At 42.8% G+C, this 27,734-nt stretch overlaps 2 protein-coding genes across 6 annotated transcripts in view; one reads left to right on the top strand and one right to left on the bottom strand.

The window, feature by feature from the left end:
- Nucleotides 1-807: 807 nt before the first annotated feature.
- On the bottom strand, nt 808-10,051 carry PRDX6 (peroxiredoxin 6). The gene is made up of 5 exons (XM_064370339.1): nt 9,881-10,051; nt 5,599-5,755; nt 3,992-4,138; nt 3,103-3,249; nt 808-1,797 (listed from the first exon to the last, which is right to left on the bottom strand). The coding sequence occupies exons 1-5, from the start codon at nt 9,973-9,975 to the stop codon at nt 1,669-1,671; spliced, it is 675 nt and encodes a 224-aa protein (XP_064226409.1). The 5' UTR covers nt 9,976-10,051; the 3' UTR covers nt 808-1,668.
- A 156-nt stretch (nt 10,052-10,207) lies between these two features.
- The window catches only part of TNFSF4 (TNF superfamily member 4), a 233,432-nt gene continuing 215,905 nt past the window's right edge, over nt 10,208-27,734 (top strand). For 3 of the 5 annotated variants that reach the window (XR_010340396.1, XR_010340399.1, XR_010340398.1), the window contains exon 1: nt 10,208-12,193. The gene's annotated coding sequence lies outside the window, so the exon portion shown is untranslated. Of the gene's footprint in view, nt 12,194-24,380; nt 24,768-27,734 lie in introns of those variants that run through there. The other 2 variants (XR_010340397.1, XM_012444514.3) reach the window with 2 other exon arrangements.

The following is a 27,734-nucleotide window of genomic DNA, read 5'->3' as shown; positions in this document are numbered from 1 at the left end:
TATTCTACTCAATACAAACAGGGATTTCATACAAAGGACTATACCCGGTACTATGGGGACACTGACTGACTGTGTCTCCCCAACCTTCTTATGTTAAAGCCTAATCCCCAGTGTGATGGTGTTTGGATGTAGGGCCTTTGGGAGGTAATAGGTCATGAGGGTGGAGCCTTTGTGAATGGTATTAGTGGCCTTATAAGAGACATGAGAGAGGATCCCTCTCTTGGTTATGTGAGGATACAAGAAGGCAGCTAACTACAAGCCAGGAAACAGGTCCTTGACAGGATTCACCAGTGCCTTGATCTTGGACTTCTGGCCTCCAGAACTGTGAGATATGTTTGTTGTTTAAGCCACCCAGTCTACAGTATTTTTGCTATAGCAGCCCAAATAGACTAAGAGATCACAAATGGGACACCCTTTTCTAAACTTAGCACTTATTAGCAGTGTATAATCAAAGTCAGAGAATATTAACCCAGAGCAGCAAAAAGCACTGAAGTATCATTATTTTTGAGGTTGACATCCCTACACCCAGCAATCCCATTAAGGCATTAGGTGAGGACAGCTCCTTCTATCAGGGGTCACATCATGGGACTCTAGGAGCCAAGCAAGTAACATGAAGGAGCAAAGTGGACCAAGATACATGGTGACATCACATGTTCTTCAGCTGCTCCTCCATTTTCATTACATGAAATCTTATGTATCTGTCTTTAGAAAAATGTACTCATGCCAATCCTAGGAAGAGGGAAGCCTCTGCCCTTCAGGACATGAGTCTAAGCTGGTACTTCAAAATGTGACAACAGAATTCTCCAATCCAGTTTTAACAAAGGATTTTATTTGTTGTTCCCTAAAAAGTAAAATCCAGAAAATAGCAACCCACTGCAAGAAGAGTTCTATAATAAAACATTTTCAGTCATTCTCTCTTCTCTTCACATGGTGTACTCTTTCACGTACACATCATCAGAAAGCAGACTGATAAATGCAAACCCTGCGTGAAAGGCACATGGCACTAGTATTGCTCACACCTGCTACACCTCCTTGGACGCCGAGGGAAGGCTTTTCTGCACTCTCCTCATTTTGATAGAAACTGATCACAATTTCTTTTAGAGGAAAATATTTAAAGGTCTCTTCCCCTGCTCTTAAGTTATCTGCTGGAAAGGTACAGAATTAAAAAGCTTTTTCACCCAGCTGTGATCAAAACACTGAATACCAAAGAGCATCTGGGCTCCATACTTGGATATTTACAGAGGAAGTTGAACCTCAAGTTCTGCTGCTCTTCAAAATGGGTAACAAACGAGAAGATGTGATAGGGACAGTTAAAAAAAATTGGTAGTCATTCTCTGAGTGAAGCAAGCTTTCTCAACCGTCAACCAATATGACCTCATTGATCACAAGCCCCGCAGAGATCCAACAAGATCTGAGTTTTAAATACAGAACATATTTCAAAGATAACCGAGAGAGTGCTGATGCATGAACAGAATTGAGTGCTGGTGGAGGCAGAGAGTCAAGAATCCCAAGAAACTTTTAGTGCCATTTTCATTTAATAAGCCAATAGAATAGCAACCTAAAAACCCTGGCTGTGATGACACCGGGATATTTTTATGGAAGTGCTGCAGGAAAACATGATTGGCAGCTGACATCCTCTGGCTCACAGCACCAACTTCTCCAAGAGTCTTAAGGCTGGGGTGTGTAGCGGAGGTATTTCTTGCCAGATGGGAGCTCTTTGGTGAAGACTCCTTTTGGGAAAAGTTTTTTGGCTTCTTCTTCAGGGATGGTTGGAAGGACCATCACACTGTCCCCATCCTATTGAAAGACATTGAGAATGGTGAAATTCAATCTCAGTGAAGCTTCAAGGCCTTCAAGAATTAACTTTAGAAAAGTAGCTACAGGTACTAATGAGACTGATCAAGTGTTCTTTATTCTCTCCTCTCTGAGGATTTTGTTTTCCAAGTTGATCTTTAGCGTTTTTTGGAGGAAAAGTAGTTCCCTCATCGTAACAAGAAACAGCACTGTTTTAAACCCAGTAACAGCCAGCCACCACATTTTAAATTTAATTCTAAGTGAGTATCATGGCCTATATAGGCCCTGTGTGATGGAATCCTGCCTCCTCTCGTCTCTAGTCCCTCACCCCACCTTCTGCAGCTTCTTCTCCAGGCATGCTAGCTTTCTTTGTATTCCTCCAACACAACCGGCTCACTTGTAGGCCCAGCTTCTTGCACTAATAGCTCCTTCTGCCTGCAGGGCTTGTCCCTCACAAATATACATCTTCTCCATGTCTTTCTTCCCAAAGGTCCCTTCATAGACAGGCATTCCTCAACAGTCACACTCCCATCCCTCCCTGTGCTGTTATTCTCACATCTGTGTTTGATTCTTCCTGTAGCACTTAATAAACTTGTTTACCGTTTGTCTCCACTCACTGGAATGGAAGGTCTATGAGGGGAAGGACTTTCTATTGTTCACTGCTATCTGGGCTCAGTAAGTATATAAGTAATAATACATTAACTAGTGGATACAGAATTTAAATGATTTGTCTGTCAGCAAAAAATAAAATAAAACCTGGTATTCAGGTTAGCATCATTTAAAAAATGTAGCAATGTTAAGATACTCTTGTGATATGGTGTTATCCATGTCCTAAAGATTAAAAGTTTATGAACAAATTTTGGAGAATTCTAGCGCAGATTTAAAAGAATGAAGCTTAAAAGAAATGAAATACTTAATGACATTAATACATCCGTGACTTAACAGAAATGGCCAATCAAGATCGTATGATAAATATTTTGCCATCAGGGAAGGGTTAGATAAAAGCTTTTTTTTTTTTTCAATCTTCCATTAGGAAAAGGAATCATTCTGACCAATAATTTTTCCAAATTATCTAAAAGTTGTCAAGAAATATATAGGAAGTTCGTGTTGTATACAAAAGGTGTTACAAAGACCTTGAAAAGGGCCTACCAGCAAATCTTGAACTCAGCCATGAGGAAAAATCCTCCCAGTGTACCTCCGTGCCAGAAACAGAGCCCCAGGTAACACAGACCTTGTAGTTGGCCTTTAGAGACTGGCCCTTCAGGCCTTCCAGGCAAGTTGAGAAAATGCTTTTTTAAACATCTTTACCTTCCAATCAACTGGGGTGGCAACCCTCTTTTCTGCTGTCAGCTGGAGAGAGATGACTACCCTGAGAATCTCATCAAAGTTCCTGCCAGTGGTAGCTGGGTAGAGGATAGACAGCTTCAGCTTCTTATCAGGACCAAAAACAAACACCTGCAAAGTACAGAGAGGCATAAATAGGAAGAGTTCTTTGAATGCTTTTGATATTAAAGCCACTTAGAAAGCTCTGCAGTCATTAATACTGTTCAAGGGTATAACAGCAAGACAAAAACCTGGAAGGATACACCAATCTGCTAAAGTGGATGATTGGAATACAGATAATTCTCTTCTCTTTGTTATTTTCCTAAATTTAGAAGGGAATTCTATTTGGTTCTGGCTATCCAGTAAGGAAAGGCGATATGCAAATTTAATCCAGGAAAGGCTGTGTCAATTGGGGATGACTATCATAAAAATAATACTAATGGGAGTTGATATTGTTCCTTGAATGGTTGTACATTTATTCAGGTAAGGGATTGGGTTTGTTCTCTAGTGGGCAGAAGACAGAACAAATAAAAATTTAAAAACAGCTGCCTTATGAAGAAGGATACGGCCCATCACTTTAAAGACAGGGCGGTCAGGAGAACTATAAAAAGGTTTCTCAATTCTGGAGGACATTTTGGTATAAACAACTTATTCTTTTGTAGATTTCCATGAGCTATGAATTAAGTTGAAAAATTTAGCTGAAAACTTCAGCCACTTCGCATCAGCATTACAGATAATCAGTGATATTGTCACCAATACACAGTTATTTCGTAATTGTAGCTATTTCCCTAACTCCTCTAGCTGGTATAAGCACTTACATAGGACATAGTCTGATCAGTTAGGCTGATTACAAAAATGAATTTGTATGACCTACCACACGAGCTGTCACAGGCATGCCCTTTTCATCCTTCTCTGCTGGATCCAGCATGCCCAGCAGGATGGCAAGGTCCCGATTCCTATCATCAATGATGGGAAAAGGTAATTTTTCTGTGGGCTCTTCACCATTGTAAGCATTGATATCCTGAAACATAAGTAAAAGGGTAAGGGGAATCTAAACCCAACACATCCTCTGAGTTTCATCCAGTTAACAGCCATCACCTTGCAAGACAGCAAAGAGGACCATATCACAGTAATTGTCTTTAAGCAATTTTAATTTTAAAAAATGAATAAATGAGCACTCTTCATCCCAATTATTGCCAGGATTAACAGCAGAGTACAGTACTTGGGTTGAAACCATGGACCAAAGCCATTTTCCCTAACTTACAAGTCAATGTATCTTTTATTCAATCGCATGTGCTTGACATAGTGATTAGCAAACAGTAAGCATCCCTCAATAAGTAGTTATCATTGTTACTTAACAATACATTGTAGCTAAGTCCTTAACATGTTTTCAAGGTAAATTTAGACAACCCAATTTTAAGTAAATTCTTTTGCTAAAAGCAGATAATTCCTTCAATTAATTCATTCAACGAATATTGACCGATCACCTAAGGTGTACTGAGTAGTGTGCATTGTTCCAGCAGTGCACAAAACAGAAGTCTCTGTTCCTGCTGAGTCTACATTCTACTAGGGAGAAACAAACTAAATAATATGCAGAGTATTTGAGATGGTGACACGTGCTGAGAAAGGGACAGTGAATGTGAAAAGGAGTTATCATTTTATATAACGAGGACAAGAAAGGCATTGATGAAATGTCCTGTGAGTTGAGACCCAAAAGAGGTGAGGGTAAGTCGCACAGATCCCTGGGGAGTGAGTCTTCCATATATGATACAGGACATATTTTGAAGGTAGAGCTGACAAGTTTGAGGATAAATCAGATGTATAATGTGCAAAAACATGAAGAATTAAGAATGGCTCCTGGATTTGGGGCGTGAACAACTATAAAAATGTAGTTGCCATTAGCTGAGATGAGTAAAACTCTGGATTTAAGAATGAGGCCTAGTTAGACATGCTAGGTTTGAGATGACTGGACATCCCTGGAGAGATGCTGAGTAGGTAGTAGCTATACAAACCTGGAAGAGTCTGGCCTAGAGATGAAAATTTGAGAATCACAGCATATAGATGGTATTTAAAGATGTGAGTGGATGAGCTCACCAAGAGAAAGAGTATAGACAGAAAAGAAAGGAGGTCTAAGAAAAAGGTTCATGGTAACTTCAGCATACATTAGGAGTTGGGAGATGAAGAATTAGTGAACAGGAACAGCTAGGATGTAGCGTCCTGGAAGCCAAAAAAGGAAAAAGTTTCAGGGGGCACATGATCACCTGGGTTGAATGCTGCTGGTAGGCCAAGATGAGGGCTGAGGACTGACTGACCAATGGATTTAGCAATGTGATACTGTGCGGTTCAATTGAAATTTTCAAATAATCAGTGAACTTTGAATCTGAAACTTACTTGTATCTTAACCTCAAAAACCAAGTACTCTATAATTTATAACTTGATCTATAATCTCAGGCTTGAAGCACACACCAATTGATACTATACCTTGCTCCAGGCAAGATGGTCCTCAACACTGTCTATTGAAAGGGCAATCAACTTAACATTCCTCTTGGCAAATTCTGGTGCCAACTTTGCAGCTCTGCCAAGCTCTGTGGTGCACACTGGGGTAAAGTCCCGAGGGTGGGAGAAGAGAATGCCCCATCTGAAAGGAAGAAAAAAACAAGGTCACAATTGAATGAAGAGTTATCACCAACATCGCATAGAATGAAAAGTCATAACTTCTGGATCAAAAACAGGCTTTCTTTTTTTCAATGAATGCTTATGATGATATTTACTTTTAAATTTTTCTGTTGAGTAATGCTTTTCAATCTACTTACCTTCAGAGAAGCCTATGCTTATAGTCCAAGTCAATCAAAGATTTAAAATTCAAGATGACACATATTTAAAAAGACTAATTTTAAGGTGTTGCCTCCTTTAATAATTGTGGTGCCACCCTGACTCCTTTTTGGCTAATAAAATCTGTGCCATTCAAGCCAAGCGGCTTACTGAAAAAACTTAATCATTTCTTCTCATCCTTTTCTACATTTGTTTTCCTAGCATAGACCCTGACATTCAGCTCCAATAATGGATGTCCCAGAATGCCCTGAACATCCTGGGACACCCAAACAAATGCCTGACTGCAATAATAAACAGATTATGTAATCTGAAATAAATAGGTTTCTATCCTCTATTTATATGTAAAAAAGTTGACATTTGGTTTCTTTGAAGCAAGTGGATATAAAATCTTTTGTAAAACCACTTTACTAATCTAACCTGCCAAACAGGATACCCAATATTTACACCCTGACAAAACAATAGCATCTTTTTTTTTTTTTTTTTTTGAGATGGAGTTTCGCTCTTGTTACCCAGGCTGGAGTGCAATGGCACGATCTCAGCTCACCACAACCTCCGCCTCCTGGGTTCAGGCAATTCTCCTGTCTCAGTCTCCTGAGTAGCTGGGATTACAGGCACGCGCCACCATGCCCAGCTAATTTTTTGTATTTTTAGTAGAGATGGGGTTTCACCATGTTGACCAGGATGGTCTCGATGTCTTGACCTCGTGATCCACCCGCCTCGGCAACAATAGCATCTTAACAGTTTTACGTATCTCTTCATTTGCAGTTCTTTTTCTTCTGTCTTTGGACCAAGCAGGTAGAAGACTAAGAGCCTACAATGTAGATTTCTACAGCAGCAAATTCTCAGGTAAATACTAACATCTAAGTCATCATTGTCTAAGATTTTATAGATTGTGAACACGTTTCAAGATGTCACCAGGAAAGCTGGAGTTTTCAAGTGAAAACGAAAATTTAACACTCAGTTCTCCACATCCCCATCAACTTAAACCATCCTAAACTAGTAAATAACTAAATCTAGCCTAGATGCCAAGCTGACCTTTTCAAAGTTTCTTTGAGCACAGAGAACAAGCAAAGACAAGGGCACCTCCTTCCCACCTACAGCTGCCACTCAACTCCCAAGGTTTCAGGAAGGAAAAGATCTTCTTACAAAAAGGATGGAGGGGAGGCTGGGCGTGGTGGCTCAAGCACTTTGGAGGCCAAGGCGGGCGGATCACCTGAGGTTGGGAGTTCAAGACAAAAAGGATGGAGGGCCCTATGACAAGACTGGGAAGAAAGTTGATATATTTTTTGTAAGACTGTGGAGGTGTGCACTATGTTCATTTTATTATGAAGGTCAAAAAGAAGAAGACAGAGTATATCTTTTGAAGTAAGTAATATCCCTATGAGTAAAATCTAGGCCTTAGAATACGGAAAATGATCTATTTAATGGTTAGATGAGACTTAACAGGTCTCCAGAAGTTGAGAAGAAATGGAACAGGGCATTTCTTCCTGTATTGTTAAAGGGAGGATGAATTAGAAAAGTTAGGAGTTCTTTTTCCATTGTGAGTCAGTAGGGACTGTTCTGCTGAATCATGAGAAAGGAACTGGTTTTAAGCCAGTTTACTGTCCTTCCCTCCCTCAGAAGCCAAAGTCCAGTTTTCCGAATGGCTACAAATAGGATAAACTGCAGGAATGTCTTACCTTGGACTTCCTTCCCCTCTAAGTCTTCCTACTGCTGCACTGAAGAGGAATTCAGTGACATTCTCCCATTTCCTTTCTTATTCATTTTCAAAAGACAAAAGGTTTCCTCCTCCAAGAAAATGGCCCCCACTTACTAAGCCCCAGAATACCCATGGAAAACACATATTTTGTTTAGTGAAGATGTGCTGAGAAGCTGCTTCTACCACCTACAGAAACAGTGATAAGGTTCAATAAACTCACCCAATGCAGCACCCAACCTCTTTAGTTGTTTCCAATGATCAGAGGTAAGGTAGAGAGATACATTTTAATTTTTTCTCCTCAAAAATACCTGGACCAAAAATTGACAGTCTGACTTGGGATCATATACAGAACAGAATTTGGAAAAATCAGGCAAAAATCCATGTGTCATAAACATATAAAATACTCAAACTTCTCTTCCTGGTAAGGTAGGTGTCTGGTGGAATACTGTGCCTGATCCTAGGCAGACTTGTATATTAGTTAATAAATGAAGATATTTTTGTCGTGTTCCCAACTATGGCTCCCTGATAAGGTACCACTTTTGATCAAATCTAGATGGCTCTAGAGGCCAATAAACATTAAGGAAAACCCAAAAAAGTATGGTTAGTTTAAAAAGTGACAGCATTTATAACTGTTGGCACAGTAAATATGTTTTATGCTAATATTTAATCTATACATGCTAAGAGTTCTAGAAATATTTTATGTTTCATGGCGTTGAGGGCTGCAGGTAGAAACGGGAAGGAAAACAACTCTAAAAATCCCAAGGATTGCTGGAGAAATATTATTACCTAAGTATGAGACTGGCCATAAGCTGTATTTCTAAAGTATTTTTCTGTATTCAAGGTTTGAATATTCCATTTCTCAACCATTTTTTTTTAGCCTAATCTCATCTTTCAGAAAGCTTAATTTTTCCCTATTCAGTGGCTAGAAAAGGGACTTAAGAGGTTGTAAGGGGCTGGGTAAGAATCTCTCCCTGGTTCTCTGCACAGCCCTGTCCAATCATTGATTAATTTCATAAGCCTCTGTCTTTATCTCCCTGGATACTGTATATAAAAAGGATATAAACTGGGGAAGAATTGTCATTGTCAAGTCTTGGAGCCGCGCAGTGTAGTGGGACCACTATAACCCCAGAACCATAATATAACTGGACATGCCTGGAATGCTTCTGACGAAAACTAAGCAATTTCCAGTTTGCTGATTCAGGAACTGTTAAAAAAAAAGGACCGATTAACTACTCCTATTCAAAATGGTAAAACTGCCAAATGAGATCACAGGTCATCAATTTGGCTATCATGTGCTAGAAACAAGGCAGAAAGTAGAGGGGACAGTGAGGGGCACACCACTGGGAAACAAAAGAGTCTCAAAGTGGGGGAGTACTGGAGCCTGGAACAGCCATCACTAGCGAGAATAGGTCACTGCAGCTGATCAGCTTCAGAAAGTCCTTCCCTCCAAGTGTTGTTGCAAGTTCTGGAATCTCTGAAGGCACACCTACACACAGTGTTCTTGGCTCTTCCCAAAGCTGTTATCGGATCATATCTTGGCCACTGGAGGAGACTATGGACAAAAAGTCTTTCGGCCACTTAGTTGGCAGTTAGTGGTTTTAAATTTTATATTTTGTGCCCAGAAGCCTGCAAATACCACTGCCAACCAGCAGCACCCTCAGATAATACGTTGGCTTTCCTGTAACCTAGAGCCAGCAGCTGTGTCCTCCACCTTTGGCTTTAGACACCCATCGTCCCCAGGGAGCAAATTCCAGAACAGAGGGTGGGAGGGAAGGCGGTGTGACCCCGGGCAATCTTCCCGGGAAGTGACCGCCAATGCCGCCCCGCCCCTTCGCCCTCGGCCAGACTACTTGCACAGTTTACTAATACGAGTTAAACGGACAGCAAACTCTCCCCGAGCAGTGAGTTTCTAAGACCTGCAGAACCCAATTTTGTCCTCCCCACCCCCCACCTTGGCGCGGCCTTGCCCAGCCACGCCGGAGGCGAGGAGACCAGGAGGGATCTAGTAGCCCGCGCAGGGCAGGCCGAAGGGGTGGGTGCCAGCCCCTAGCAGTGCGGCCGACGCTGAGCAGGGGCCACACGGCCTGGCGCGCGCGAGAACCGGTGCGGAGGAGGGGGCGGGCGGCGCAGGGGGCTGAGCAGCGGGAAGGACGGAAGGGAGAAGAAATAGGGAAGGCATCTCCGAGTCCGGGCGCAATCGAGGCCAGGGCAGGGCACACGGTGGCCACTTACGAGTCTCCCAGAAAGTCGTGGAAACGGATGGGGCCGACGGTGGTATTGGCCTCAAAGTTGGGAGCCACGTCCCCGAGAAGCAGACCTCCAGGCATGGCGGCGGCGGTGATGAGGAGGCGCCGCTCGGACAGTAACCAACCAAGTGGTTCTCCCGAAGGAGGAGCCGCTTCCTCGCGCGCGGAGGAATAAGCGAAGGCACGAGGGGCGGGGACTGGGGCGGCGGGGGCGGGGCCGGGGCCGGGGCGGGGCCGCGGGAGGCCGGGCCCCGGGGGCGGGGCGGGCGTGAGGGCGGACGCGGGGCCGGGCCAGGGCGGAGCAAGAGCTGGACAAATGCGGCTACCGTCCTTGGCGCAGCCGGGCCTTTGTCCTGGTGGCGTCCTTCGGGCACTATAGGCCGTCTCTGCACACGTGATGCGGGGCTCGGTCACGTCGCCCCCTGGAGGCTTGAGGGTGCGCCAGATTTGACTCTGCAGGGCGTGCGCGCTTTGTGGGTGGAAGGAAGAGGAACGCAGTAGGAAGGAGAGCGCCAACCGGGAGAGTCGCTCGGGCGCGCGCGCTGCGGCGTCGTCGCACAGCGGCCCTAGGCGCTGCACGGATCCGGGCACACCTTCCTGCGCACGCACTCGCGGTCAACTCTCTACAGAGGAGTGGAGTGACTCCTGGACTCCCACCCCTCTTTTAGTGTGAGCATCTGGAGCCCTGACCGCCCCAGCCAGACCCAGCCATGATGAGCTAAGAGGATGTGGCAGCCCAGCCACGACAAACTAAGAGGAAGTGTGGGTGACCTTATGTCAGAGGAAGTGGCTTTCTTATTGCAGCAAAAATTCCCGTACCAATGTCAGTGCTAGGGTAATGTAACCAAACTTTTATTTATTTTTTATTCCATCCCCCCTTTCCGTTTGTTATGAACCATAAAATATTCAACACAATTATTTCGAAATCTAAATATAAAATTTAAAACATACTTATTGAGACCTACTGTGTGCAAGTCAGCTCTGTTACGGAGGGAAGTGGGAGGCTTAGATTCATTTCTTTCCTATGAGCCAAGCACAAGGTAGATAAGATGCCTGTTCTCTTGGAGCTTTCCTTCTTGTGAGGGGAAACCGATGACAGAAAATAAGCACAGAAACCAAAATATGTCCTATTCAGACAACTAAAATAGGGTTATGTGCCTAGAGGGTGATTGGGGGGCTGCTTTGGATCGGGTAGTCTGGTCTGGGAAAGCCTGCAGGATAATGTAGGTAAAATAGCTCATGGTAGGTGCTCTGGAAACGGTAGCTATTGTTTGGTTGATGATACTGGTTCACGCAATAACTCTTGTCTGTTGTGTGCTGGACACTGTGCCAGGCCATGCAATGGAGAGACAGTCCCTGCTCTTAAAGACAAGGAATATTTATATGCAATTATAAAACGTAGGGTAGTGGCTGGGCCCGGTGGCTCATGCCTGTAATTCCAGCACTTTGGGAGGCCGAGGCAAGCGGATCACGAGGTCAAGAGTGCGAGACTAGCCTGGCCAACATGGTGAAACCCCGTCTCTACTAAGAGTACCAAAACAAACAAACAAACAAAAATTAGCCGGGCGTGGTGGCTCGTGCCTGTAGTCCCAGCTACTACTTGGGAGGCTGAGGCAGGAGACTCTCTTGAATCTGTGAGGCGGAGGTTGCAGTGAGCCGAGACTGCGCCACTGCACTGCAGTCTGGGTGACAGAGCAAGACTCTGTCTTGGAAAAACAAACAAACAAAAAAAGGGTAAATGCTGATGGGGGAAGGTGGAAGGTGTAAATGACCAGGAAGAACATGGTTCTGCCTGGCCTTCGTAGGTAATTGAGTTTAACATCTGACTTATACCGAAGGTGGGTGCTCTGTGGACTGGGCCCCATTCCAGAGAGGAGATTTTAAAGCTATTTTTTCTGAGGATCAGTGAGAAGTATTATGGGAAAGGAGGAAGGGAGGAAGGGTAGAGGAGGCATTCCAGGGAAAGACTGGAATGTGGAAAAAGGAGATCTTGACTAAGGAAAGGATTTACTTTCCTTTGAGAGAGGGTGGAGGCTTTCATTAGAAAAAATGTTTTCAGGCTGCTGTAAGGGTTGGAGAGAACCTTGAAGTCCTTACAGTGATCTGAGGGATAGGAAGAAAGAAGGGATTGCAGGGATTTCCAGACGGCTGTGACTCTGAGATGATTCACATCTTCTTTTCTGTCCTTACTGCTTTGACCAGATTGAAGGAAAAGATGAACAGATTGGCAATGGTGATTTGGAAAATCAGCGGTGCACTATGATGCCTGTCTCTCTCACTAGATTGTGAACTCCTAAAGGTTTGACTATATTTTGTTAATGAATATTTGTGACCTGTTAAACATAGCGGGCAGGAGGACTCTATTGCACAAAGTATTAAAGAAACATTTGATAGGCTTCCTGCGGCCACACAGCAAAGTTTCTTGTTTGTCTACAGCTGGGAGTAAGTGAGCAAATATCTCTAGTTACACAGTTACGTGATACAACATTGGACCACATATACTACAGTGGTCCCATAATAATGGAGCTGAAAAATTCCTGTCGCCTAGTAACGTCTTGATGATCCTGACCCTGTGAAGCCCCAGGCTAATGTGTGCATTTATGTCTGTTTTTAATTTTTAAAGAGTTTTTTTTTTTTTAACCTTTTAGAAGGCTGAGCACGGTGGCTCAAGCCTGTAATCCCAGCTCTTAGGGAGGCAGAGGCGGGAGGACAGCTTGAGCCCAGGAGTTCGAGACCTGCCTGGGCAATATAGTGAGACCCTGTTCTCAAAAAAAAAAAAAAAAACCTTTTAGAAATTTAAAAAAGCTTATAGAATAAGAATATTAATAAAGAAAATACAATATTTTGTATAGCTATACGTGTTTGTGTTTTAAGCTAAGTTTGTGTATAGCTATACAATGAGTTTGTGTTTTAATGTGTTTGTGTTTAAGCCAAAAGAGTCAAAACATTAATACAGTTTTAAAAAAGTAAAAAAGTCATCGTAAGGTAAGGTTAATTTGTCATTGAAGAAAGACATTTTTCTTTTTTTTTTTTTTATAGAGACGGGGTTCCACCATGTTGGCCAGGCTAGTCTTGAACTCCTGACCTCAGGTGATCCACCCGCCTTGGCCTCCCAAAGTGCTGGGATTACAGGTGTGAGCCACCACATCTGGCCGAAGAAAGACATTTTTAAACATGAATTTAGTGTAGCTTAAATGTACAGTGTTTATAAAGTCTACAGTACATTTACTCACCACTCACTCACTGACTCACTCACAGCCACTTTCAGTACTGCAAGCTACATTCGTGGTAAATGCCTCATATAGGTGTACCGCTTTTTTATCCTTTTTTAAATCTTTTTTCTTTTTGAGCCAGGGCCTCGCTCTGTTACCCAGGCTAGAGTGCAGTGGTGTGATTATAGCTCACTGCAGCCTCGATTTCCTGGGCTCAAGCAATCCTCCCACTTCAGCCTCCTGAGTAGCTGGGACTACAGGCACGTGCCACCATACCTGACCAATTGTTTTATTTTTGGTAGAGATGGGGTCTGTCTAATCTATGTTGCCCAGGCTGGTTTCAAACTCCTGGGCTCAAGCAATCCGCCCACCTTGGCCTCTCAATGGGCAGGGATTGCAGGTTTGAGCCGTATTTTCCATGGTGTTATCAATGCCTACAGTTTTCAGTATAGTAATATGCTGTGCAGGTTTGAGGCCTAGGAGCAATAAGCTATACCATATAGCCTGTGTATGTAGTAGACATCTAGTTTTGTGTAAGTGCACTCCATGATGTTCACACAATGACAAAATTGCCTAATGATGCATTTCTCATAACATATTCCCATTGTTACATGATGCATGACTCTAATCAGAACTAGGTAAAAATCCCTGTACCAATGGGATGAGGGAGTTTCACCTCTCTGTTTCACCTCTTACTTCTTAGTGTTGGTGCTTCTCAGGAACGTTTTCTGGCTTTTTTCTGTATCTGCAGTATCTCTGGAGATGTTACCAAGTCCAGTGGCCTTAATTAACATCTATATGCTGATGATGCTAATTTTTATCTTCAGACAAGCTCAAGATTTGTATAGCCATCTATCTGCCAATTTGACACCTTGATCTGAATGTGTCATAGACATTTGATATATATTCAAAACATAATTCTTAATTCCCTTTCTTCTTTAGCTGGGCGTGGTGGCTCACACCTGTAATCCCAGCACTTTGGGAGGCCAAGGTGGGCGGATCACGAGGTCAAGAGATAGAGACCATCCTGGCCACGGTGAAACCCCGTCTCTACTAAAAATACAAAAATTAGCCGGGCGTGGTGGCACATGCCTGTGGTCCCAGCTACTCGGGAGGCTGAGGCAGAAGAATCACTTGAATCCAGGAGGTGGAGGTTGCAGTGAGCCGAGACTGCGCCACTGCACTCCAGCCTGGCAACAGAGCAAGACTCCGTCTCAAAAAAAGAAAAGAAAGAAAAAAAAATTCCCTTTCTTCCAAAAAACTCATTCAATCCACAAATGAGTATGCTATTTTCCCTTTCTCTTTAGAAGGATCATCCTGATTCCTCCTTTTACTCCCCTCCCACAGGAGTCTTAACACTAAGTCCAACTGATTCTGTCTCCAAAGTATATCTTGTAACTGTTCGCCATTCTCCATCTTTACTCCTAGCCTCTATATTCAAGTGTGCTTAATGTTAATTTCTTTCCTCTTAGTTCCAAACTACTTCTCTTTGTCCTACTTCATGATACTGGAGATGTACCTGCAAACTACGTTTTCCTCTCGGATACATGGCTTTATAGTAGGTTTGGTCAATTACAGGCTAAGGGATTCTCAAGCTTGGAGAAGGGAAAAGGGACGTATCTTCTCCTGCTATTTTTGCCTTCTCCACATGACAGTGAATGGATCAGCACACACCTGGCCCTGGCAGTATTCCTTGTGGTGATGAATTGCTCCCATGGTTCCAGCAAGTGAATGTCCCCTGGAGGTTTCTTCTTCACCCCAGCAGTGGGTGAGATGTTTCTGCAGCAGCTGAATCATCTCCTTAGAGGCCCAAATCTTAGTCTGCTGCAGTCCTTTCTACATTTCTAAGTTTCCTCCTTGTTTATTTTTCCTTTAATCTTAAGAGTGATAGCTGTAGTCTGAGGTTGCCACCTCTATTACACCATACGGTGTAATAGAAGCTCAGGTTCTGAAGCTCTTGGTACAGTTCTTGGTCTGAGAACTAGAAAATTTCCATGACAGCCCTAAAATAATCTTTGACTACTTATGGCCACAGGGTTGAGATTGTTAAAAATTAAACACAAAATTTAATTTTACAGGTCGCAGAACTACAACTTCAGTAACTTTGTTGGGAAATGAATGCCAGGTTTCTCTTGTGAAAGTTAGGTCATTGATTGGGAAGGAAGGAGACCCCAAAACTTGAAATGGGGACATCTGGTTGGTCTCAAATGAGAGTGAGAATCTTGAACCCCTGAGTTGCTCTGAGTCTCCCTTGCCAGAGGGAGTAGCTTGCCTTTGTGTATCTGCAGCGTTTTTTCCCCCTCAAACGCCCCGTAATTGGTTCACCTGGAGCAAATACTTCACAAACAAGAGGATGCCCACTCTCCTCGGAACCTTCCTCAAACACCCTTTATTGCCACTAGATCCATAACCAGGGTCAGTTGTCATCATATTCCAGTGGCTGGGAAGTGGCAGCAGGTCTCTGTATATAACTCTGGCACTGAGCCCAGATTCCCAAGTTTGCCCCTTATTCCAGGGAGCCCCTGATTGCTATACAGAGGGAGTATGGACCAAGATACTAACCAAACACCCGGTTCCAGATTCTCAACTTTCAACACCACGGTTTCAAAAAGTAAATTTGAGAGGTAATTTTAAGGCTCTTACATAGAAGAATTCTCCCCAAAGAAACATATCTACAGTGATTACTGTTCAATTCTGGACCTCTCGGCATTATTTTCTTGCTTTGTCAGTTACAAAATAAATAATTCTAGCTTTCTGAAGGTAGAGTAGGATGTGTGACTAATTTACAGAGAAGCATCTCTAGTGGAGGATAAACAATAGAAAGTATGTAATTCTGGCCGAGTGAGGTGGCTCATGCCTGTAATCCCAGCGCTTTGGGAGGCTGAGCAGGGTGGATCACCTGAGGTCAGGGGTTCGAGACCAGCTTGGCCAACATGGTGAAAATCTGTCTCTACTGAAAAAAAAAAAAAAATACAAAAATAACCAAGCGTGGTGGTGGGCACCTATAATCCCAGCTACTCGGGAGGCTGAGGCAGGAGAATCGCTTGAACTAGAGAGGAGGAGGTTGTAGTGAGCCAAGATTGCACTATTATTGCACTTCAGCCTGGGCAACAAGAGCGAAACTCCATCTCAAAAAATAAAATAAAATAAAAGTACATAATTATGTTTGGAGGCACCAAGGAGAAATGATATTGGTACTGTCTTTTTACATAAAGTTAGATTATGAATGATATTGGTGTTGCCTTTTTATATAAAGTTACTTATTTAATATTTAAAACAATTTACAAAGTTAAATGTTTTGTATATCACACTTTCCCACACTTATTCATTCATTCATTTATTCAATAAGCATTTTGCCAGTCATTGTGCAAGGTTCTGGTATAAAGCCTTGATGAGTTGATACTGTGATGTTCTTTTCCCTGACCTCGTTTCCTATATTTGCTCATTTATTTGTCATTCCATTTTCTCTAAACATTTCTTCTTTCCTATTTTTTCTCTTACATTATTTAAGTGTGTTATAAAAATAGTTGTTGTCTATTAAGATTCAGCTATCCCAAATTAGGAAGCTAAGGATTTTGAATCGTTCTTATAGCTGTAGTGGGCTGCATGCCTGCATTTTGCCTTTGCCACTAACAGCACCTGCTTATGGGACAATCAGAGGCACGGGAGTAGAAGCAAAGCTAGGTACCGTACTGAGATCAATTCCATAATGTTGGACACTAAGCTGTAGCCATCCACCCTTTCAGAGTCTACCCTTATATTGCTGCAGCATTAATTAGTACAATTCCTACTTCTCTCTGAAACAATTTTAGTTTTAGGTCATTCTCTCTGCCTAGCTACCTTGCCCATATGAAGTCTAGAAAATTTTGTTACACAGAGGTGTGCTGCTTGGAAGAAAACAGTGTGGAAGCTCCATTAAGCATAATCTGAAAACATAAAACCATGTGTTTACAATTGGTCTAGGATGAACACTTGGGGAGTGGGGACTCCTGCTGTGCATTTTCTTGTGGCTGTCTAGCACATGATGTCTTACTCGCCCAATAAGTCTGTTGTGTTTGCTTAATAAATATTTACCGACAACAGTGAATAAAAACTAAGAAGCTAGGCTGGGTGTTTCAACAGTCAGGTGAACAAATTCTGTGAGAACAAACAAATAAGAGTGACTTCCTTTTTCACCTTCTTTTCCAAGCCAGGGTTTATTTTTTTATTCCAGCCTTGTAACCTAAACTGGAGTAAAACACTGTGGATCCAAGGCAGAAAAACGCTGAAAACAAGGCCAGTGATGAGAGACACGTACACCTCAGGCTGTTGCATAACAGGTGTTTAGTAAAGAGATCACTTTTAGTTTATTTGGCCCATACTCACTCTTCAGAGCAAGTGGAATAGACGGGTCTGGAAACCTGGGCTCAGTGCCACAGTTACACTCAGAGACCTGCTGCCACTTCCAGGCTGCTGGAACAAGTTGAAATTGGACTCTAGTTATGGGTCTAGTGGCAATAAGAAGTGTTTGGGGTAGGTTTTGAGGAGAATGGGCATCCTCTCTTATGTGAGGCATCTGCTTGAGGTGAGGCAATTACAGGGTTTTCGAGGGGGTAAAAAAAGAAAAGACTTCTTAAAGACACAGAAGGGCAAGATACTTTCTTTTTCTACAAGTTTATTAGCTTTAAACTTTATAGTCTATGATCTATTTTGAGTTTCTTTTGTATGAGGTGTGAGTATAGGTCAGGCTTATTCTTCATATGTATGTATGAAGTACTTGTGTGTATATGTATGTGTGAATTTATGTGCATTTGAATGTTCAAATGTTCCAGTATCATTTGTTAAAAATACCATTATTTCTCCACTGAATTTCTTTTGCACCTTTAAAAAAATCAGTTGACCATAAATACAAAGGTTTATTTCTGTCAATTCTGTTTCATTGGTTTATCTTTTCCTTTGCCAATACCACATGATCTTGACTACTATAAAGTCTTGAAATCAGGTAGTATGACACCTCTAACGTTGTGTTTTATTTTCTTTTTTCTTTTGGCTAATCTGGTTATTTTGGTTTTCCATATAAGATTTTTTTTTTCTTTTTTTCAAGATGGGGTTTCACCATGATGGCCAGGCTGGTCTTCAACTGCTGACCTCAGGTGATCCACCCACCTCAGCCTCCCACCGAAGTGCTAGAATTACAGGCATGAGCCACTGTGCCTGGCCTCCATATAAGATTTTAATTGTCTAAATCTACCAAAAAACCTACAAAATCCTTTGGATTTTCAGTTGGAATTGCATTGACTGTAGATTAAGAGAATTTACATTTTAACAATATTGAATCTTCCTTATTTGTGAATACTGTATCTCCACATTTATTTAGATCTTCTTTGACTTTTTCATCAATCTTTTGTATTCAGCAGATCAACTGTGCACATATTTTATTGTTTATACCTAAATACTTTCCTTATTTTTGGTGCTACTATAAGTGTTATCTTTCAAAAAAATTCAGATTTCAATTATTCATTGCTGGTATATGGGAATATAATTAACTTTTGTATATTGACTTGTACGTTTGCTGACACCTTGCTAACTCACTAGTTTAAAAGCTTTTTGTAGATTCAATGAAATGTTCTACATAGATAAACATGTTATCTATGTATGAATAAATATATTTTTGCTTTTTCCCTTCCAATATTTGTATCCTTTACTTCCTTTTATTGCCTTACTACACTGGCTAGTACTTTGCAGTACACTGTTGAACAGGAATGTTAAGAGAGGACAACCTTTTCTTGTTCCCAGTCTTAGGGGGAAAGCATTAGTCTTTCATCCTTAAGTATGAAGTTAGATGTAGGTTTTTCGTAGATGTGTTTTATTAGTTTAAGGAAGTTCACTACTATTTCTTGTTTGCTAGAATTTTGTTTTTAATCATGAAGTGATTGCTGAATTTATTCTAAAGATTTTTCTTCATCCAATAATATATTCATGTGATTATTCTTTGTTAGACTGTTGATGTGGTGACTTACATTGATTGCTTTTCAAATGTTGAGTGGGCCTTGCATTCTGGGGATAAACTCCACTTGGTCATGCTGTGTTATTAATATCTTTTAAATGTGTTATTGGATTCAATTTACTAATATTTTGTAAGATTTTCGTGTCTGTGTTCTCGAAGGATATTGGTTTGACGTTTTCTTAGTTGTGATGTCTTTGGTTTTCTTGGGAAATGTTAATCACATAAAATGAATTGAGAAGTGTTCCTTCCTCTTCTTTGTCTGGAAGAGATTATGTAAAATTGTTATTTCTTCCATCAATGGTAAACTTCATCAGTGAAACCACTGGGGCCCAGAGAATTCTTTTTGGAAGGCTTAAACTACTAATTCAATTTAAAAATTATATATATATATGTATGAAATAAATCATTGCTTTACATAAACTTTTTTCTTCCTGAATGAATTTGGTATTCCTAAACTGGAGTAAAAAAAAAATGAATTTTTTTTTTAATTTAAAAAATTAGTTCATTTTATCTACATTGTCAAATTTACAAACAGTTTTTCAGAGTACTGTTCCCTTGTTATCCTTTTAAGGTCTGTGGGGTTAATAGTGGTGTTTCTTCTCTTGTTTCTGATGTTTCTAATTTGCGTCCTATTTTTCTTGGTCATCCTGGCTAGAGGCTTATCAGTTGTGCTGAACTTTTCAAAGAATCAGCTTTTAGTTTCATTATTTTTCTCTATTGTTTCTCTATTTCCAATTGCTTTGATTTCTGCTCTTCTAATAATACTTTCCTTCCTTCTACTTACTTTGGGTTTATTCTGTTGTTTTTCTAGTTTTGTCAGTTTCAAGCTTAGATCATTGATTTGAGATGTTGTTCTTTTCCAATATAAGCATTTAGTCCTATAAATTTCTCTAAATCACTGCTTTAAATGCCTTCCACAAATTTTGATATGTTGCATTTTCTCTTTCATTTATTTATTTTTCTAAATTCCTCTGTGACCTTCCTTTTGACCCGTGGGTAATTTAGAAGTATGTTGTGTATTAGTCCATGCTCTCATTGTTATAAAGAAATACCTGAGGCCGGGCTCGGTGGCTCATGCCTGTAATCCTAGCACTTTGAGAGGCTGAGGTAGGAGGATACTGGAACTCAGGAGTTTGAGACTAGCCTGGGCCACATGGCAAAACCCCATCTCTACAAAAAATAAAAAAAAAAAATAGCCGGTTGTAGTCCCAGATACTCTGGAGACTGAGATGGGAGGATTCTTTGAGCCAGGGAGGTGGAGGTTGCAATGAGCCGAGACTGTACTCCAGCCTGGGTAATAGAGCAAGACTCTGTCTCACAAAAAAAAAAAAAAAAGATATATACCTGAGACAAGGTAATTTATAAAGAAAAGAGTAAAGTTAATTGACTCATGGTTCTGTAGGCTGTACAGGAAGCATAGCTCCGGCATCAGCTTCGGAAGAGGCCTCAGGAAGCTTACAATCATGACGATCATGGTAGAAGGTGAAGCTAGGAGGAGCAGGGACACCACATGGTGAGAGCAGGAGCAGGCGTGAGTGGGGAGGTGCCACACACTTCTCAATGAGCAGATCTCACAAGAACTCACTCACTACCTTGAGGACAGTACCAAGAGGATGATGGTAAATCATTCATGAAAAATCCACCCCCATGATCCAGTCACCTCCCACCAGGCTCCACCTCCAACACTTGGGATTACATTTCAGTACGAGATTTGGGTGGAGACACACATCCAAACTAATCAGTTAGTTTCCAAATATTTAGAGATTTCCTAGATATCTTTCTTTTTATTAATTTTTAACTTAGTTCTATAATGGTTCAAGGAGATTCTTTGTATGACTTCAATTATTCCAAATTTGCTAAGGTTTGTTTTATGGTCAGGAATACGGTTTAGCATGGTGAATATTCCATGTGTGCTTGAAAAAATGTTCTGCTTTTGTTGGGCAGAGTATTTTATAAAAGTAAATTATGTCAACTGGACATGACGTTGTTTGGATCTCATCTATTGGTACTGATTTTCTGTCTATGTCTGAATTACTGTGAGAGGAATGTTGAAGTTTCTAACTATGCTTGTGGATTTATCTAGTTCTCATTTCTGTTTCTGTTTCAAGTTTTTGGAACTTCTCTTAATAGAAGAATGTCTGTACATTTAAGACTATTATGTTTTCTTGATTAATTGAACCTTATCCCATTATGCAGTATCTCTGTTTATCTTTAGTAGTATTTCTTGTTTTGAAATCTACTTTGATATTAAGATAGCCACTACATTTTTTCTTTTGTTTAGTGTTTGTATGCCATTTCTTCCTTCATCCTATTACTTCTATTCCCATCTATGTCTTTATTTTTAAAGTAGGTTTCTTATAAATAGTTAGGTCTTATTTATTTTTAATCAAATTTGATAAACTCCATGTTTTAATTTGTGTGCTTAGATAATTTACATTTAATATAATAATTGATATGTTTGAATTCATTTATTATTGATTTTCTAGTTGTCTCCTCTGTCTTTCATTCCTCTGTTTTTCCTTTCTATTGATCTCTCACTGTTTGCTGACCCTTTTTTTCTTTTCTTCTGTATTTTGCTATTGAGCCCATCAATTGAATTCTTAACTTCACAAAGTGCATTTCTTTCACTTCTAAAATTTCCATTTAATTCTTTTAAAAAAACTTTAAAAACAGACTTTGTTTTTAGAGCAGTTATAGGTTCACAGACAAATTGAGTGAAAAGTACAGAGAGTTCCCATAAAACCCCTACCCCTACACGTGCACAACCTCCCACACTGTCAACATCTGGTACCAGAGTGGTACCTTTGTTACTGCTGATGAACCTAAACCGAAACATTACTATCACCCAAAGTCCGTAATCTACCTAAGGGTTTTATTCTTGGTGTTGCAGATTCTATGGGTTTGAACAAATCTATAATGACATATATCCACCATTATAGTGTCATACAGAATAGTTTCACTGCTCTAAAAATTCTCTATGTTCTGCCTGTTCATCTCTCCCTCCTTGCTAAACTCTGGCAATCACTGACCTTTTTACTGTTTCTATAGTTTTGCCTTTTCCAGAATATCACATAGTAGGAATCATACAGTATATAACCCTTTCAAATTGGCTTATTTCACTTACTAACATGTATTTAAGTTTCTTTCATGCATTTTCATGGCTTGATAGCTCATTTCCTTTTAGAGCTCAATAATGTTCCATTGTATGGATATATATACCACAGTGTATTAGCCAGGGTTCCCTGGAGGGAAAGAACTAATAGGTTAGATGTATATATGAAGGGGAGTTTATTAAGGAGTATTGACTCACATGATCACAAAGTGAGGTCCCACAATAGGCCATCTGCAAGCTGAGGAGCAAGGAAGCCAGTCTGAGTCCCAAAACCTCAAAAGTAGGGAAGCTGACAGTGCAGCCTTTGGTCTTCGGCCGTAGGCCTGAGAGCCCCTGGCAAATCACTGATGTAAGTCCAAGAGTCTAAAAGCTGAAGAACTTAGAATTTGATGTTTGAGGGCAGGAAGCATCCAGCCGGGGAGAAAGATGAAGGCCAGAAGACCCAGCAATCTGCTCTTCCATCTTCTCCTGCCTGCTTTATAGCTGCGCTGGCAGCTGATTAGATGGTGCCCACCCAGATTGAGGGTGGGTCTGTCTCTCCCAGTCCACCGACTCAAATGTTAATCTTCTTTGGCAACACCCTCAGGGACACACTCAGGAACAATACTTTGCATCCTTCAATTCAATCAAGCTGACACTCAGTATTAACCTCACACACAGTTTATTTATTCATTCACTTACTGAAGGACAATCTTGGCTGCTTCAAAGTTTTGGCAGTTATGAATAAAGTCACTGTGTACATGCATATGCAGATTTTTGTGTGGATATACGTTTTTAACTCATTTGAATAAATGCCAAGGGATGTGATTGCTGGATTGTATGTTAAAGTTATGCTTAGTTTTGTAAGATGGTTCCCTTTTTTTATAGTTTGTATTATTCTGCTGATAATTTCTGTTTCTTTCCTTTGTTCAAGTGTGTTTGTTTTTACTTGGTGGAGCATCGTTACAATAGTTACTTTAAAATCTGTGCCTGGGCCGTGATCATACAGTGGTTAGTACTCTGCGTTGTGGCCACAGCAACCTGGGTTCATATCCGAGTCACAGCACCAAAAAAAAAAAAAAAAAAATCTGTGCCTGATTATTCTACCATCTTGGTCTTCTCATTGGTAACATTTATTGATTGTATTTTTTATGCAAATTAGTATACTTTTATTATATACCACAGCATTCAGTCTTCGGCCAAAGGCCTGAGAGCCCCTGGCAAATCACTGATGTAAGTCCAAGAGTCTAAAAGCTGAAGAACTTAGAATCTGATGTTTGAGGGCAGGAAGCATCCAGCAGTGGGGAAAGAAGAAGGCCAGAAGACCCAGCAAGTCTGAGTAATGCTGAGTAATTTTAGATTGTTTCCTGGACATTTTGAATATTTAATTTGGAGGGTTTTCACTAAAATCCTCCAGAGATTTGGAAGATTGTTTCATTATTTGAGCAGGCGATTATACTGGTTTCGTTCAGACTGTATTTTGTGAGTGATAGTTCCAATGATATCTCAGTTTTTGGAACCTCTACTAGGTGGCTTTGATCATGTTCCATGCATACATAGCTCAGGGATAAGCCTGGGCCCGTGCTAGTTAATACACAGAGTTAGGAGAGCCATTTCTCTAATCTCTTCTCTCCAGGATTCTCCAGAGTCACCCACCCATCTAGTTTCCTATTCCTTATCCTCTGGCCCAATAGATAGAGCTCTTTTGGAGTTTTGGCTGCCTGTGCTGCTAGCAGGTCCTGTGACCAGGACCATTTCTGGTGCTATGTGGAGATGGAAAGAAGAGAGAAAAAATTTACCTACTGACTTACTCCAGTACTCTTTGGACCACAGGAGCCCTTTTCTATTTGTTTAACTAGAAAAACAGAATTTCTGTTGGGATTTTAGCTGACCATGCCCCTTGCCACCCTGGCTCTGCTAGGCAAGCTGTGAAAGTTGGGGGAGGGAGTGAGAACGCAGGGATTCCTGTCTATGTTCTTCAGCTTAAAGGATGCCAGCCTTCTTTTTAGACAGAAGGGATTTATCTGAAGGTGTTAGCTGTGCGCAGCACCCCCATCACAACTCATTTGTGTGACTGCTCTAAGCCCAAGGCTGTGAAAAGAAAGAGGAAGTAAAACGAGACACTTAATCCTGTGCAAAATGCTCTTTCAGTTTTTGACTTCTCTTCGGAATCTGACTGCATTTCTTTACCTTTCAGAGTCCCTGGGCTGTTGTTCTTTTGTATTTTGTCCAGAGTTTTTAGTTGTAATCAGCAGAAGAGGTGCGCTTTATTAAATTCACTTTTTTTTTTTTTGCAACACATTCGATTTATTGTCATCACCATGGGGCGCGCCGCGCTGGTGAGATCTCTGAGGTCTCTGGGCGGCTGGGCCTGAGATTAGTCGCTGCTCAGGGAGCTGTGGAGATGGTGATCACCCCCTCACTCGGTGGTTCCTCCAGCCGGGTCTCCTGACTTAGTGGGTCGGGCTCGCTCCGTGGCTCCTCCCTCAGCTGCAGCTCGCACTGAGGAAGCTCCCGGCTCTGCCGCTCGCTCTGCTCTGCCCGGGTGGGGCTGGCACGCTCCCTGCTCCCGGCCTCAGGGCCTGCCACGGCCGCCATCTTTTTCGCGGCAGCACTCGTCTTCCTGCCTCTCTCCGCGAGCCGCTTTTCCTTTCTTCCCCACTTTGGAAGTTTTCTTCGGGCTACTGGGCCTCGGCTGAGAGGAGGATTTCCTCTGTCGTGTCTCCTTGGTCTTGGCCCGTGGTCGCGTGGCCCTCGTCTTTGGACCAGTCTTCCGCAAGTCAACGTCTCCAACGGTCACTCCAGACTGCCTGGCCTCCCTGTACGTGCCGCTCTTGGGAGTCTTCTTCGGGCTACTGGGCCTCAGCTGAGAGGAGGATTTCCTCTGTCGTGTCTCCTTAGTCTTGGCCCGTGGTCGCGAGGCCCTCGTCTTTGGACCAGTCTTCCGCAAGTCAACGTCTCCAACGGTCACTCCAGACTGCCTGGCCTCCCTCTACGTGCCGCTCTTGGGAGTCTTCTTCGGGCTACTGGGACTCGGCTGAGAGGAGGATTTCCTCTGTCATGTCTCCTTGGTCTTGGCCCATGGTCGCGAGGCCCTCGTCTTTGGACCAGTCTTCCGCAAGTCAACATCTCCAACGGTCACTCCAGACAGCCTGGCCTCCCTGTACGTGCCGCTCTTGGGAGTCTTCTTCGGGCTACTGGGCCTCGGCTGAGAGGAGGATTTCCTCTGTCGTGTCTCCTTGGTCTTGGCCCGTGGTCGCGAGGCCCTCGTCTTTGGACCAGTCTTCCGCAAGTCAACGTCTCCAACGGTCACTCCAGACTGCCTGGCCTCCCTGTACGTGCCACTCTTGGGAGTCTTCTTCGGGCTACTGGGACTCGGCTGAGAGGAGGATTTCCTCTGTCATGTCTCCTTAGTCTTGGCCCGTGGTCGCGAGGCCCTCGTCCTTGGACCAGTCTTCCGCAAGTGAACGTCTCCAATGGTCACTCCAGACTGCCTGGCCTCCCTCTACGTGCCGCTCTTGGGAGTCTTCTTCGGGCTACTGGGACTCGGCTGAGAGGAGGATTTCCTCTGTTGTGTCTCCTTGGTCTTGGCCCATGGTCGCGAGGCCCTCGTCTTTGGACCAGTCTTCCGCAAGTCAACGTCTCCAACGGTCACTCCAGACTGCCTGGCCTCCCTGTACGTGCCGCTCTTGGGAGTCTTCTTCAGGCTACTGGGCCTTGGCTGAGAGGAGGATTTCCTCTGTCGTGTCTCCTTGGTCTTGGCCCATGGTCGCGAGGCCCTAGTCTTTGGACCAGTCTTCCGCAAGTGAACGTCTCCAACGGTCACTCCAGACTGCCTGGCCTCCCTGTACGTGCCGCTCTTGGGAGTCTTCTTCGGGCTACTGGGCCTCGGCTGAGAGGAGGATTTCCTCTCTTGTGTCTCCTTGGTCTTGGCCCATGGTCGCAAGGCCCTCGTCTTTGGACCAGTCTTCCGCAAGTCAACGTCTCCAACGGTCACTCCAGACTGCCTGGCCTCCCTGTACGTACCGCTCTTGGGAGTCTTCTTCAGGCTACTGGGCCTCGGCTGAGAGGAGGATTTCCTCTGTCGTGTCTCCTTGGTCTTGGCCCGTGGTTGCGAGGCCCTAGTCTTTGGACCAGTCTTCCGCAAGTGAACATCTCCAACGGTCACTCCAGACTGCCTGGCCTCCCTGTACGTGCCGCTCTTGGGAGTCTTCTTCAGGCTACTGGGCCTCGGCTGAGAGGAGGATTTCCTCTCTCGTGTCTCCTTGGTCTTGGCCCGTGGTCGCGAGGCCCTCGTCTTTGGACCAGTCTTCCGCAAGTCAACGTCTCCAACGGTCACTCCAGACTGCCTGGCCTCCCTGTACGTGCTGCTCTTGGGAGTCTTCTTTGGGCTACTGGGCCTCGGCTGAGAGGAGGATTTCCTCTCTCGTGTCTCCTTGGTCTTGGCCCGTGGTCGCGAGGCCCTCGTCTTTGGACCAGTCTTCCGCAAGTCAACGTCTCCAACGGTCACTCCAGACTGCCTGGCCTCCGTGTACGTGCCGCTCTTGGGAGTCTTCTTCGGGCTACTGGGCCTCGGCTGACAGGAGGATTTCCTCTGTCGTGTCTCCTTAGTCTTGGCCCATGGTCGCGAGGCCCTCGTCTTTGGACCAGTCTTCCGCAAGTCAACGTCTCCAACGGTCACTCCAGGCTGCCTGGCCTCCCTGTACGTGCTCCTCTTGGGAATCTTCTTCGGGCTACTGGGCCTCGGCTGAGAGGAGGATTTCCTCTGTCGTGTCTCCTTGGTCTTGGCCCGTGGTCGCGAGGCCCTCATCTTTGGACCAGTCTTCCGCAAGTCAGCGTCTCCAGCGGTCACCCCCGGCTGCCTGGCCTCCCTGTACGTGCCGCTCCTGGGATCCCAGGCCAATCTGAAATTCACTCTTGACTGTACTTTCTTTTGTATTCTTTTTCTTTTCTATTTATACTACCTCTCTCAAAATACAATGACTGACACCTATCATGTCCTTTTATTGTTTGAAGTAAAATCCATGACTGTCCTTTTAAAGACCACATCTGTCACCTCAGGTGTTTTTACTTGTGGCTTTCACTTGCTGGCTGAGCAGGTAAAGCCTGTTTAGGAGGAATATAATTCAAGAACCTCACTTTGAAGCTGACCATAGCAAACCTAGTTTACCTCTAGAATGCAGGTGTGCAACCAGTCCTGTCATCTGTCTTTCATATGCTCTTCATTAGCAATCTTCCTCTTCCTTCCCAGTTCATTTATTCAGCCTCTGACTTATTCTTCTCCTACCCATTCTCTTTTACCAGCCAGCCTACCCATACTTATTCTCTCTGACAGGATCTTACCCTTTACCAGAAGTTCAATTATTACCTCTAAGAACCAGTCCCACATAGAGCTCCTATCTCCTCTTCTTAATTTTCCTTTCCCTGAGAGAGCCACAGTTTTATTTCTTTGAAAAAGGAAGGTATATATTTCCCCTTAAGGGGATTATAATCATTACAGAAAATTTGAAAATTTTCAAAAAGTGAAAAAAAAAAAAACCAAAACAGAATT

The sequence above is a fragment of the Aotus nancymaae genome, unplaced genomic scaffold (genome assembly GCF_030222135.1).
Source record: "Aotus nancymaae isolate 86718 unplaced genomic scaffold, 86718_ANA_hifiasm-v0.15.2.pri h1tg000108l, whole genome shotgun sequence".
Taxonomy (NCBI): Eukaryota; Metazoa; Chordata; class Mammalia; order Primates; family Aotidae; genus Aotus; species Aotus nancymaae.
The sequence above is the reverse complement of the archived record's forward strand: the minus strand, read 5'-3'. Positions and strand labels throughout refer to the sequence as shown.

Coding starts and splice junctions, on each gene's coding strand:
- PRDX6 (XM_064370339.1), bottom strand. CDS start 9,975: ATGCCTGGAGGTCTGCTTCTCGGGGACGTGGCTCCCAACTTTGAGGCC. Junction 5,756..9,880: donor CACGACTTTCTGGGAGACTC/GTAAGTGGCCAC, acceptor TCTTCCTTTCAG/ATGGGGCATTCTCTTCTCCC. Junction 1,798..3,102: donor CCACCCCAGTTGATTGGAAG/GTAAAGATGTTT, acceptor GTCTTTCAATAG/GATGGGGACAGTGTGATGGT.